The sequence below is a fragment of the Syngnathoides biaculeatus genome, chromosome 2, assembly GCF_019802595.1.
Source record: "Syngnathoides biaculeatus isolate LvHL_M chromosome 2, ASM1980259v1, whole genome shotgun sequence".
In the NCBI taxonomy this organism is placed as follows: domain Eukaryota; kingdom Metazoa; phylum Chordata; class Actinopteri; order Syngnathiformes; family Syngnathidae; genus Syngnathoides; species Syngnathoides biaculeatus.
Window position 1 is genome coordinate 5,586,232 of NC_084641.1, and position 14,623 is coordinate 5,600,854.

Here is a 14,623-nt window from a genome sequence, read left to right on the forward strand (position 1 = left end):
TACATGTGTGTTGCTGGTGACTGCAGAGCTTGAAAACACTCGTCCCATTAACTCTGGAAGGATTGCTCGACGAAAAAAAAGCTCTGCCTTCTCAACAGCTTCTTCCCACATCTCGAAATCAGCTTGTATTCGTTCAACGTAGAAGTCCTTCGATGTACAAAAAATGAAGTCACAATAATCTCTGCCTGATACATGGAGTTGAGCCTGAATCTGGGGGAAAAAAAACAAAGTTTCACTAAGAGTATGTAAAAGTGCAGAATACGTAAAGACTTTTTAACCCTTTATTCAGTCTGTTTTGTTTCATTGATTGGTGTTTATAACCATACTCAAGACACTTTCGATTATGGGTTGTGGAATGCAGTTTACACTACACAGACTGAATTACTGACTGAGTTTTGACTGCCTCATCTACAGTCAGAGCTCTAGCTGAGAATGGGCACTGAAAAAAAAATTAGAGATGTAGTAAAATGGAATGAATTGCATGTATCTGAATTGTCTTTCAGAGGAACTAAGAAGTTAAAAAAATCATTTTGATGGAGTTGAAACTTTTAATACGAAACCCTCTGAGACTGAATTCTGACTTAGTCTTAACTGAAGGCATCTATCCTGAACTTCGATCTGTACATGTACCAAAATGTTTGTTATTTTGCCACAAAATGAAACACATTCACGCTAGCCCTAATACAACAGTAGCGGCAGACATTTGAGTACGGCAAATGTGAACAAATAGCAAGCCGCTACTGTTGTATTTGGGCTATTATTACTATTAGGGCTACATTCAGACATTCACGCTATAGTGTGTGTTTCTTTCGGCTTGTCCCTTTCGGGGTTGCCACAGTGTATCATCTCAGATGAACGCATATATGTGTTTGGCACAATTTTTACACCGGATGCCCTTCCTGATGCAACCCTTCTCAGGGAGTGGAGGCCCCAGTGGGATACGAACCCACAAACCCTGGTTTACCAAACCAGTGCTATAACCACTGAGCTACGGGGCCTCCCTATATGCTATAATTTGTTAGTACTTAGTAATTTACACCTTGTACATTTTAATTATTGTCACATTACTTAATGCTCCTTCAAATAAATTTAAGAGATGGTGTGATATTTATTTGTCATAGATCTTTTTCCCTAATCGGTCCGATTTGTCGGACCTGAAAAGGCCATAATGGCTAAGCAGAAACAACAACAACAACAACAGTGAGTTACGCACTCCGTCCCAGGTGATTACAAGTTACTTACTCGGGCAACAATTAAATCCTTTTCTTCAGACAACAAATCCACCCGCTTACAAAGTAATTGTAAGCCTCCAAGGACTTGTAGGCGTTCATCTGTTGGCTAGTAAGGCTGTTGGCTGTAAGCACCAAGTAGTTCACAATGTCGGGGTATTCCACTCTCGGCCAACATTTTTCAGTCGGAAAATCAGCCTTCAATAGACTATACGGGTCCAGATCCTCACATAAACTGATTTTCTGCCTGTAGTAGGGTTTCAGATCAGCCGACAGATCCTCGAAATACTTGGAAAATGCCATAGAAAGTGCAGATACAATGAACGCGATGCTGGTATGTAGACAAACTTTAAGAACTGTTTACAAACACCCAACATGGCCGACACACAAAAAATTCTTACCCACAATGCACTTGGTCTGAAGTTGTGCAAGTGACCTATTACCTGTATGGACAAGGAGGCATGGGGTGGGGGGTCTGGCCACAGTGTTAGAGGGTACTGCCCCCCCCACCCTAGCCGGAAAAGAAAACTTTATTTGGATTTTGCGTAATCATCTTTGACAATAACGGTATGTAGATTTCTTTCTTAATGTAACACAAAGTGACGTATTTCTGGCACACGGTATCTCTTTGCATGCCCGATTTCTTTTTCACGTGGGATATTCTGTTTATTTTAATTCCACAAGTCATTTCACATCATTTGTCAGAGACAAAATGTGAGTAAAGGATTGCAGTTGGACGTCCTCGCCAATTCATGTCATGAGCATTGCTAGATGGGGACACCAAAAATACACAAAATCCTTCTTGAAAGTGGAGTGCCATGTTCAGTGAAGAATACCCTGCTATACTGCAAGTTCTCCCACTTAGAAATCATGAAGGGGTCTGAAATTTTCATCGTAGGTGCATCTCCACTGTGAGGGAGATAATCTAAATAGAAAAATCAAGAAAGCACAATGGATGATTTCTTAATGATTTATATGTGTGATACAGCTGCAAATAAGTATTTGAACATCTGTCTATCAGCTAGAATTCTGACCTTCAAAGACCTGTTAGTCCACCTTTAAATGTCCACCTCCACTCCGTGTATTATCCTGAATCAGATGCACCTGTGTGAGGTTGTTGGCTCCATAAAGACACCTGTCCACCCCATACAATCAGTGAGACTCAAACTTATAACATGGCCAAGACCAAAGAGATGTTCAAAGACACCAGAGACAAAATTGTACAACTCCACACGGCTGGAAAGAGCTACGGAGGAATTGCCAAGCAGCTTGGTGAAAAAAGCTCCACCGTTGGAGCAATCATTAGAAAATGAAAGAAGCTAAACATGGCGGTCAATCTCAATCGGAGTGGACCCCCATGCAAGATATCACCTCGTGGGGTCTCAGTGATCCTTAGAAAGGTGAGGAATCAGCCCAGGACTATGCGACAGGACTTGGTCAAAGACTTGAAAAGAGCTGGGACCACAGTTTCCAAGGTGACTGTTGGTAATACACTAAGACGTCATGGTTTGAAATCATGCATGACACGGAAGGTTCCCCTGCTTAAACCAGCTCATGTCAAGGCCTGTCTTAAGTTTGCCAATGACCATTTGGATGATACAGAGGATTCATGGGAAAAAGTTTGTGGTCAGATGAGACCAAAATTGAACTTTTTGGTCATAATTCCACTAACCGTGTTTGGAGGAAGACGAATGATGAGTTCCAACCCAAGAACACCATCCCTGCTGTGAAGCATGGGGGTGGTAGCGTCATGCTTTGGGGGTGTTTTTCTGCACATGGGACAGTACGACTGCACTGTATTAAGGAGAGGATGACCGCGGCCATGTATTGTGAGATTATGGGGAACAACCTCTTTCGATCAGTCAGAGCATTGAAGATAGGTCGTGGCTGGGTCTTTCAATATGACAATGACCCAAAGCACACAGCCAGAAAAACCAAGGAGTGGGTCCATAAGAAGCATATCAATGTTCTGGCTTAGCCTAGCCAGTCTCCAGACCTAAACCCAATAGAAAATCTTCGGAGGGACCTGAAACTCTGTGTTTCTCAGCGACAGCCCAGAAACCTGTCTGATCTAGAGAAGATCTTTGTGGAGGAGTGGGCCAAAATCCCTCCTGCAGTGTGTGCAAACCTGGTGAATAACTACAGGAAACATTTGACCTCTGTAATTGCAAACAAAGGCTACTGTAGCAAATATTAACATTGGTTTTCTCAGGTGTTCAAATACTTATTTGCAGCTGTATCACACAAATAAATCATTAAAAAAATCATACATTGCGATTTCTGGATTTTTCTTTTTATATTATCTCTCTCACAGTGGACAAGCACCACGATGAAAATTTCAGACCCCGGGAGAACCTACAATATAGAAGGGTGTTCAATACTTATTTTCTTCACTGTAAAATGTAACACAATTGGTATGATTTTCAAATTCTAAAGGTCAGGTCATTCAGAAATATCGAGCAATTTTTTTTCCTATATGTTTGATTTTTTTTTTATATACTTGAAAATGTCTTTGTTCTGTTTCTTGCTCATTTGTCCCAAACTCTACAGCCAGCAGAATTCATTAAAGAAAAAGAAAAAAAAAAAAAAAGAAAGAACTTCTTCCATGAAGTACCATGTACTTTCATCTGAGAACACTTAAACCCAAAACTATTAAATCATAATATGAATCCTTGTGGAGCAAATTTATGAGAACAAATGTAGTTGATCATTTAGTGTTTGTCATCACAGTAAAAGAAAACATTTTATATCAAAGTATGTTTATTTATTATGAATTTTCAATCAAGTAATAAAGTGGAACGCATGTTCTTTTTCATTTGCCATCTGGCAGGTTTGCAGTATATCGCGGGTTTTCCATCAGTCGTCTCCTTCATGATGCTTTCGGCTGTCTGCGCTGTTACAGCCCCTGGAGAAACCTGCAGAAAAACACACCAGGCAGCTTTGAAATGAACATTTATTCTTACACCGATACTTCAAAACAATAGTTGCATAAACCAAATGTTTTCAAGGCTCCACCATTCATTAAAGATGGTGTTGTATGCTGTTAAAATTTTAGTTTAATGACACATGTAAATTCTCATTAAAAAAGAAAAACGTCCCTCACCTCAGCCTGCACTTATTCACAAATATCCTTTTCCTCTCAGGTAGTGTTCTCCCCCAGTGAGTGTTATCTGGGTTTAAAAAAAAAAAAGTGCCACAAAGAAATTGGCCATAATTTTAGGTACACATATGCCCCAAAAATAAATAAATAACAATAATAATCCAGTGAAGACAGATGGCACACTCACCAGGCTCAGAATTTCTTCTTCCCATTAATCCAACAAATATATCGTGCATTTCCCCTGAAAAGAAGCAAAATCCAATATCGTCCTTCAATACAAATAATAATAATAATAATAATATTAATCTTGTTACGTAAACATTCAGACTTACTTTTTTGTGGGTGCTGCACGGTGTTTTTATCTACATTTATTTTAGGGAAATTGATAATATTGAAGCAAAATTTAAAGGAATGAATCCCAACAAATCAATAAACCAAGACGGATAAATATCAAAGAAAAAAGAAAGAAGCAGCTCACCCGCAGCATCTCTTCTGCCCATTAGACCCACAAAACTGTCATAATCCCAGTCGCTATGTCTCTTCACGAGCTTCGGTTTGGCGTAATTTAAACCAAGACTCTGCTGCTGTAACGAAGATCAGTTAAATAAAATCAGACATCAAGTCTGGAATACATGAAAACTTAGTAGTAAATAAGAGTGGGGGGCACCTACAAGTGAAGTTGTTTTGCGTGACTCGGGCTCCTCGCATCTGGACTGACTGCATCGAAGTTTGACGAGGAGGAGCAGAGACACCAGTAAAAAACGTCTTCTCATTTTCCCAGCAACACCTAAAAAATAACATTCACATTTGCCCCATAAAGATCAATTTGCCGCTGATTACTGTTCTTTTTTTACCCGGGAATCGGCTGCACTTGTTGCGCATTCAGTGCGTAAATACGCACATGTAGACAAACGCACCTCATGCCAAATTACTCGGTCTTTTGTAACTATAACGTAATTATTTAATATAATTCCCCCCAGAGATATTACATGTAGTAGTTTTTCTTACCTGGTGCGTGGCGAGAAGGTGCTGAGTTGTGTGCTCAAGCGCAGAGTGCAATGAAAGCTGCTCCGGATAAATGGGGGGCGTCTAGCCTTCGGGGGGCAATAAATAATTGCTGGATACCTGCGGAACGCCAATCAGAAAGTGAAACGTAGGTGGAGTAGAAGGTCTTATATCATGCTGGGATGAAAAACGATGGGAGCCAGCTCATTGATGGGTCCTCCCCACCCCTTGACGCACGCTCGCGCGCGCGCCACTCTACACAGCCATCGTCACGAAGCCCACACAGAGTTGAAGAAGGATAATTAAGGCGCAAGAACATGACAATCATGAAAAAGTCCATTTTCCTGTCTTCACTGTCGAGCATCCATCTCATTGCGCCGATGCTAGTGTGCTCCCTTTGGTGCCTTTCCACTCCATCGACCAGTTGACGTGGTCACTGTCGAGATCCTAATCTTTTTAGGAAGTCATTACAAAGATAGCAGCTGCCCCTGCATGTCATAGTGCAAGATGGTGATGAATGTGATAAGAAAGATGGGCCGCACAGCTGCGCTTGGAGCTCACTTTCCCACGAAATAAATGTTCACATTTAAAAATACATATATATTTATTTTCACAATTTTTTTTTTGTATGAAAATAAAGAAAGGTCTGGACACTATTTCAAGTAACTACACTGCTGTGTTGGTTGAATCCACACCACATAATTTATGGACGCCGTGTTGTTCCCCAGTGCTCCTATAAGGCCCTCAATATGTTGTTGTAAGATTAATCTTTTTTTTTTTTTTTTTTAAGAATAGATGCCTGTGAGTACTGCTATAATGTCTGTCTACATGTGTTCCTCCAACATTTGTGTTCAAATCACTTACTCCTGAATAGATGCTATTTGTTCACCCTTCCATGGCATTTTACATTGTCTGTTGGCATTACGCTAGCAGATTGATCAAAGACAAAGCTACAGTGGTAGGTCTAAAGAGAATGTGGGATTCTGTTTTTTTTTTAGATTTACATGTTGATAAAATTCAACTGCGGGACTGACATTGAACAATTTGAAGCCCTTTTTTAAAAAAAAAAATGTTCACTATATGTCACTCGGAGCTCAAGGCACTACTAAGGTTTGTTTGATTTATTTATATTCATAGTAGTATATTCGTATCATGAGCCTCAATAAGACTTAGGTCAATATTATACAACAGCAATCTACTGTACATAACAATAGCATGCTATTTCTGAGGTGTTGGATCTTGTGTACATTTGTCAGGATTGTGTTGTCCGTGTGAGTGGAAATCGTCACACATTTATGTCATTAACGTAGCCCGATTGAAACAGTTTACCTTTTTTGCCTGTTTGCCTGTGTTTATCTAAATTCTGTTTAGCCATTTCCCCTCTCTCGGAAATAGAAACTTCCAAATTTCGTGCTCACACAAAATCCATCATTTATCTTGCAATTACACAAGCAATTACTTTTCTGTTGTGCCCATTCTAAATGCAAAGCAACGTGAATATTTCATGAAATCAAAGTTTGAGATCACAGCTACAGTAGTATCTGCAACTGCCAACCTTCGGTACTTTTGCCCTATAAACATAGCTTGTCATCAAGTGTTAGCAGACAACAAAGGGTCAATTCACAAAAGGTTACCACTGCTACGTTTTTGTGCTAACGTCCGCTTTCCATATTTGTTCTGTTGCTGCATGCAGTAACGTACAGGCAAGGCAAGGGGTTGGCAGCAGCTCAGGGGTGGGGTTGCTGCTGAGTGATCTGACAGAAGTGGGGAAGTCATTAATAGTGTTTTTACATTATTGATGAGTGTTTTTGACACCCTTGCTAATCAAAGCAGAATAAGCCTAAAACGGGGTGTTTTTCCAGAACATGCCAAAGCGGCTTTCCTGGGATGGATCCTGGGCCAAGCGGATGTCACAGTACCCTCAACGACATAACATGACCCAATACTTAACATTTTGTTTTGATATCAGCCATCCCTGAAACACTTATTTTATGTGCCCTTGTACGTTGCAGTTCAAGAAGTTGTACACCTAAAGTTTCACCACAATTTTGGGTGAATGTCATCACATTTCATGGATCTCAGTAAAACTCATTTCAGACGCCATTAAAGCATTCATTCTCGTTGGCTTGATAGGACTCTCACACTGGATCGAGAAACGTTTTTTATGGTTTCACTGAGTATAAAATGTGTTGTCAGAAAAGATGACAGTTCATAGTGAATGAGGAATACCAATTAAAAAAAAGCAATTTCTGGGCTATATTCCAAAACCAAATGAATTAGTATAAATTTTATTTTTTTTGTTTATTTGAAGAAGGAATCTGGTGGGGCAGCACCGTAGGAAAGAGTCGCCTATGTGGAGTTTGCATGTCCTCCCCATCCCTGCGTGGGTTTTCTCCGGGAACTCTGGTTTCCTCCCACATTCCAAAAACATTAATTGTATACTCTAAATTGCCCCTAGGTGTGATTGTGAGTGCGGCTGTTTGTCTCAATGTGCCCAGCGATTGGCTGGCAACCAGTTCAGGGTGTACCCTACCTCCTGCCCGTTGACAGCTGGGTTAGACTCCAGCACTCCCTGCAACCCTTGTGAGGATAAGCGGTGAAGAAAGTGGATGGATGGATGGATGGAGTCTGGTGGTAAAAATAATGCTCGTTATAGTTGTATAAAGTGGAGTAAAAGTACAATTTTAATATAGCTGTCCTGCCAAATTGGGGGGTGGGTGGGATCAATTTAGGTACAAACATAAAGTAGACACATTTTTTAGTTTTTATTGGGCCACAAAAAGTGGGCTCAATCTTGTCTCCGTGTTTGACATAGTTTACAGTTTTCCATTAACATACCATGCACATTTTAGCAATGCGGGAGGAACCGGGAGTATCCGGTGAAAAAACACTGAAGCATGGGGAGGCCTAAGCCTTGAGTCAACCCGACGCATTGAACTGTGAGCCAGATGGACCAACCATTTCCTTGATTAACCCCTGATTGGTTGGTTGGCCTGTGAATATTCTCATTCATCTAGGTGATTTCATTCTAAGAAAATTGAACCAATTGCAACTGGATTGTTCTGTTTGTCTTAGAAGACACAACTATTTATTCTCCAAATTACCGGAATGTCCCAAATCTACAGGTTGGAGTACAAATAGTTGAGTTTTCCAGACAGACACAGGCAAGTGTGTCCTCACTAAGCCTAGTTGCATGAACTGATGAAGCCTGCTCAGATGAGAAGCGAAACGTCTTATAAGACAAACTGGACAGTCCAGTACCAATCAATTCAAGCAAGCAAGCAATCAATCGATTCAATGCCCTAAGAATTATTCAATCGATTAAGACAGTGGTTTTCAAATTTGGGGATCCCTTTGTGGTGCAGCAACATGACAAGAGGTGTGGATTGTTTCAGCCCCCCCCCCCATGCTTTTTCCAACAACACACACACCCCTGGATTGGTGCCTCCCCACAAAATTTGAAAACTACTGAATTAAGAGATGGAACTGAATGCTTTGTGTGCGGCGGATATCGTCTCAGAGCTCCGACAATCAGTGAGGTGAATGGATAATTTCTCGCCCGATAAAGCCTTGATCCACAACAGCGGGAGGGCCCATTTCAGTTATATCTGGAGAGAACAGAGGGTGGGAGACAAAGCGCTCCAACATGCTGAGCCCTGTGAATATAAATACGCATGAGGACGTGTGGATCAATTCATGCAGCTCGTGTCACACTTTCTTTGCCCTCGTCAACCGCACTTCATCATCAAATGTGGAAACAACACTCATGCATTTTGAGTGTCACAGAAACCTTGGGTGTATTTTACAAAATTTGTTTGCCAACTCAGGATTATGAACCAAGAAAATCATATTCATATACTGTAGTGCCTTGAAAAATGAATATTGAATTTGAGTTTTGAGTGAGAATTTGCTCTCTTAAAATGCTTGTATCTCCAAACACTTGCATCTCAAATCCATGTCCATGTCCATTTTCCAAGCCATTTATCCACAATTCCTTCTTTAAAAAAAATGAAATACCATTAATCCATCCCAGCGTCATCCATACAAAACATACATTTTTTACGTCAATTAAATTGAGATTGTACTGCTCCTTCATGTGTGTTTGCCTTTTCCAACAGATACAGATAAGCTGTACATAGAAAGGAATCGGCTAATCAGTAAGGTTCAGTACAACATACTGTGTGGATAGACAGTCGTACCTCTTCTGTTCGGAGGTAATATTAGTAGTTAATGATGAAACAATATTGTACAGCCTTCCATTATATTGCTCTTATGTGTGGAGAGGGTGCTGGGGGTGGCTGCTGTAGTTATTTGTTCTTTCAGTGGGAGTGGGGGACAGCTGGATTTCACAGTTTGGTGGTAGAAGCTCTTGTTAAGTCTTGAGGTTCTAGAAGACTTCAATTTCCTGTGGTGTTTTCAAGAGGGAACAGGGGAGAAAAGTGAGTGTCCGGGATCTTTATGAGTCCATTAGCTTTTCGCATTTGTCGGCCAGTGTTAGGGTTAAGATAGTGGACATGAAGGTAATTTTTTTTTTGTTTCTTTACATACAAATTACAGCATGTAGGCGAGCTCAAGTAGCGCAATTTGTTAGGGGTCAGATGGAAGCACCCAGAAGTGCACATGCCATTTTGCAGCAGATAAGAGGCTACAGTACTATTACGTTGTCTCCCTGATGGAGCTGGCAATCTTTTTTTTTTTTTTTTTTATTCATGCTGCCATGGCCTGAAAGAGAAAAGATCAAGCGAGTTCCAGTCTGGAGTTGACACGGGAGAGTGACGTTACAGCTTGGGAGGGAGCTGTATGAAAGGATGTGCCACTGGACAGAGGCGGGAAAAGTCTGCAAGAACGATGAGAACGTTTGGAAACTGGAATGATGTGTGAAAAAAGTGTCCATAATTTCTGTGTTTGTTTGACATTGCGTGCACAACTCTGGAGTTCTACGGTCGAGAAGTCCAAAGGGTGTTGTACATGTGTGAAGAGAAAAGCAGTCTTTGACACTCACTGGCCATCCCTGCTGTTTGCTCTTGCTTGTGGCGACATGGAGGCTAAAATAAGCACATTAAAATGATATCAAGCCCCTCCAGATCACAAGATGTACCTGTCATTAATTGAGTTAATAGGCTTGCATCCCATTGGTGGGCTATAACATTGATGCATCTTGGTCCTTTACTTGGAGGCATGGCAAATGACTTTGATGGATGCCATTTTGGTTTCGATGCAGCCCTCCCTGGGCTTTGACTCGTGAGGTCCTCATATACGTCACTCCCATCTAAATGTAAATTTGAAGGCTGTGTGTGTGTTTTTTTTTTTGTTTTTGAGGGGAGGGCGAGCTGAGTGACGGTCTCCTTCCAGACACTGTGTGCATTTGGTGTGAAACTGTGAGATGTGCTGACCCAAAACACATTTTTGATTTGAGTGTTTTAAAGCAATCGCAAGTATTGTTCCCCCATACTTTAGAAAATGCAACACTCTACATCAGCTTGGACTCTTGGATTCCTCTTCTAGTTTCACCTCACACATCCACAAAAGTGTTGTGGTTGTGTTTGTGACAAGGCTGCTCATTTTGTTTATATTGTATTTATGCAGACATATTATTGTAAACAGAGGCAATTTTTGTTTGTTTCTTCGCTCTCATCTATGTAAGTTTATCAGTTTGTGGATGGAAGCTCAATGATCATGTCACAGACTTCGACTGAGTGAAGTGAGTTAACATTTTTTTTGTCGTTATGCATTATATGGATGTGATTGTTTGTGTAAAATGTTACATCATTGAGGTTTTTGTTCTTCTTGAATGCTTGTAACAGCAACCAACACAACATTTGTTGAACAAGACATAAGATAGTTCACATGGGCGACTGGTTAGCATGACTACCTTGCACTTCAGAGGCTGAGGGTTTGAATCCCAGCTCTGGTCTTCCTGTGTGCCCAGTAAAAAACCTATATTGCAGGGGTCACCAATGCGGTGGGCGCGGGCACATGGTTGCCCGCGAGGACGCATTAACGCGTCGCACGGGTCACAAATGGTTATTATTAGTAGTATTTGTGCTTTAAATTTTGAATCTGACTTGCTTACATGAATGAAAATTTTACAATGATGCCACATAATATCAAAAAATTAAAACTAACATTTTATGTGTAATTAACTCTGACTCTGAACTTTGCGGCAAACAGGTCATGAAACCCTTCATACGATGGGCGCTCACAAAGTAGCCCTCAGCCTCAAAAAGGGTGGTGACCACTACTATTGAGTATTTCATTGTTCAACTCTTTCACCAACTATGATTTCCCACCAAATAGGAATAGAAAATTGTTGCTTTTCCCATTTCATTTCTTATCTTTTGCACTGAGCTGTTTCCTCCATTCATGGTCGCTCATGTACACTTGGTGCACAGCGTGGGTTCAGTTCTCGTTGAGTGACGCTGTGAATGTATGAATTGGTGATATGCACCATGTGAATGACCATGTGATGGACTACTGACCACAACCCTCAGTATGGAGTATTAAAAAAATGGTAGAAGGATGTCTTCTCTATTTGTTATGCTGACATGGAATGCTCACTCCATATTTATTTCATTTGCTGCTTGTTTTGGCTGTTGACAAATTATCATCCGCATGCTTAGTGTTTCGCGTTCTCTTGTTAATTGCTGTTGAAAGCACCGCCGCGGGAGGACTTTTCATTTTGTTTCAGAAGGCATCCTCGGTGAAGAGAAGGTGAGAGCTATACCTCATTGAGGAATTATCACATCAATGCTTTCATCAAATCAAAGGAAGAAGCCCCTCACTGTCAAGTCCGCCACATTAATCTCACACAGCAGCACTAAATTGCTGCAAAATCTTCTTGTCTTTTTAGAAGAGCAACGTCTCACTAGCATCACGCAACTGACCATGGCAAAGATTGAGGTCATAACACTTCAATATTAAACTGACCGACGCATGCTCTCACGGGCCACCTTTCTGCTGCTCCTCATTGCTCAAAAAATGACATAACTGAGGGAGGAAATCAAGTGATTCAAATTGTAGGACGAGTTTTGTTTTTCAGCTATTGCAGTTCTTGCTTTCCTTCCACAGAGGACTCACGATACTATTGGCTATTGCAGTCATACGTGTACAGTGTGCCGAGATTTAATACATTTTGTGACCATGCTCATACCTCAAAACAGTTGTCTCTCAAATCATCTTTCCTCATTGAAATCCCATTAATCTGTCCCAATCTACCCCTCGTCCCCCCAAAAAGTTTGTAATGTGCTTTTTAATAACAAAAATAGCACTCTATAATGTTGTACTTGTTTAAAAGTATAAATCAATTATGGACATAATTCAATATAATGTAATTGAGTTAAATGGGTTTTGCCATATCTTTTGCTCCAGTATTTTAATGTTATATTATCTGCCTCTTTGTGTTACTCTAATGTTTGTATAAAAATAGTGTATCTGTTGCCGCAATGAGCAACACTCATGCTATTCATTAACTGTCTTTGACATTTCCCATTATGTGTTAGCATCAAGTCAGCAGATGTTTAATCTAAGTTACTCTATACAGTGTATGTTGTTTCAAATGCACAAAGCGTAATTCTTATTTTAGTTTCACCTGGATCATATATTTCAACAGGGAGTGGCATCAAAAAGGCTTTAACCTCTTTAGTGAAGAAGTGCCAAAGTGCCGCTTGTTGTGAACTTGAGTTCACTGTCAACATACACTGCTAAAAATAGATAAATACGCAAATAAATAAATAAATAAATAGAAAAATAAATAAGTACATAAATAAATAAACAAATAGCTAGATAGACAGATAGATAGATAGATAGATAGATAGATAGATAGATAGATAGATAGATAGATAGATAGATAGATAGATAGATAGATAGATAGATAGATAGATAGATAGATAGATAGATAGATAGATAGATAGATAGATAGATAGATAGATAGATAGATAGATAGATATAGATAGATAGATAGATCATCCAACCGATGGCTTGCAAGTGGGGTGGGTCACTTGTAGCTCTCGCCACCACAGGATCGTGCAAAATGTCAATTCACAACAGTCTACATTTAATACAAGAACACAAATTGGTCAAATCAACTCAAAATAAATATCTTCAATATGTTTTACAGTGATGCCTGCTTAAATAAACATGTTTTCGACCGTGTTTTAAAATTTTAATTTAAATATATATCCACTGAAGAGGTAGCTCTTAGCACATAAGGAAGAGCAAAATCCCCATTTTAAGGGCACCAAAGAGTTATTTAGTCAGTTGTCTCCCAATATAATGAAACTACAACTTGGACACACAATTTGAAAACAAACAGCACCTTTTATTCAGATGCTTAAAGTGAAATATTCATCTGTTGAATCTAACTCATTCCACACTTGTCTGATGTTATTTCCTGCAGGAGCTGAATAAATTGCTTTGTTCTACATCGGGTAACATGATCAGTAGGTTCAAGTGTTAGATGCATAACAAGGTTTGAGAGCATGGTCCAGTACTAATTCCACAGAAGAACGGGAGGTGAGTCTTGCATGAAGGTGAGACAATAAAAATGCCTTTAGATGATTGCTGGCCTTTTAGTGTTGTGTTTTGTTTTCATTTTTTTCTGGCCCAAAGAGACGCAGGCAATGAAAGTCATCATTCACGGTGCATTCACCTAAGTTTGCCACATACCTTCAAGTAACAGCTGTTATTGCTTTGGCAGTATGAGGGGTCACCTATTGATGGTTTCTGACACATCCACAGAGTCCCGTTTATTCTCTGAAAGGAAAGCAGAAGCAGTGATTCAGAGGACAAACTTTGATTAAAGTTTGATTAATAGTTAAACGTTACGACTCAGTGATTACTTGCACACAGTACACAGCTAAACTTTGTTTTGATTGTCAAGTCAATGGCATTACTAGAACTACATCTATGGCACATTTTATTTCAATGACATTTTTAGGCATAACACGTATACTCAACTACTCGCGCTTCAATTAAGACAGTGGTGGTATCTGGTATTAGCAAGATTAGCATTTCTGGGGCTGCGAGTCGTGCCTGGGGTAGTTCATCAAGGTGGGTCCAAAAAGAAAATACAATGTGAAATTGGTTTTCTATAGGGATCATCTCACATAAGCTGCATCTGCCACAGGTTAGATATCAGCTATTGGACTTCACTTTCAATTGAGCCTTCACAAAGCCACATCCATGAATTCAAGAGGCACACATCAGGATTTTTGAAGTACTCCACCTATTCTCCATCCATCAATTTTAGACACCACTTTTCCCTGCTCAGGTCGTGGTTATGCCGTCTAAC

The 14,623-nt window shown here is 40.1% G+C and overlaps 1 protein-coding gene across 2 annotated transcripts; it reads right to left on the reverse strand.

Moving 5' to 3' along the window:
- Positions 1 to 3,993: 3,993 nt before the first annotated feature.
- Positions 3,994 to 14,623, reverse strand: tac3a (tachykinin precursor 3a). Of its 2 annotated transcripts, XM_061808020.1 has the most exons (9): positions 14,558 to 14,623; positions 13,999 to 14,085; positions 5,338 to 5,454; positions 5,001 to 5,116; positions 4,808 to 4,913; positions 4,662 to 4,691; positions 4,517 to 4,570; positions 4,333 to 4,399; positions 3,994 to 4,144 (listed from the first exon to the last, which is right to left on the reverse strand). In XM_061808020.1, the coding sequence occupies exons 4-9, from the start codon at positions 5,100 to 5,102 to the stop codon at positions 4,126 to 4,128; spliced, it is 378 nt and encodes a 125-aa protein (XP_061664004.1). In that variant the 5' UTR covers positions 5,103 to 5,116; positions 5,338 to 5,454; positions 13,999 to 14,085; positions 14,558 to 14,623; the 3' UTR covers positions 3,994 to 4,125. The 2 variants fall into 2 exon arrangements, with proteins under 2 accessions (XP_061664004.1, XP_061664014.1); XM_061808030.1 differs by lacking the exons at positions 13,999 to 14,085; positions 14,558 to 14,623 and having other exon boundaries at positions 4,808 to 4,910; positions 5,338 to 5,757.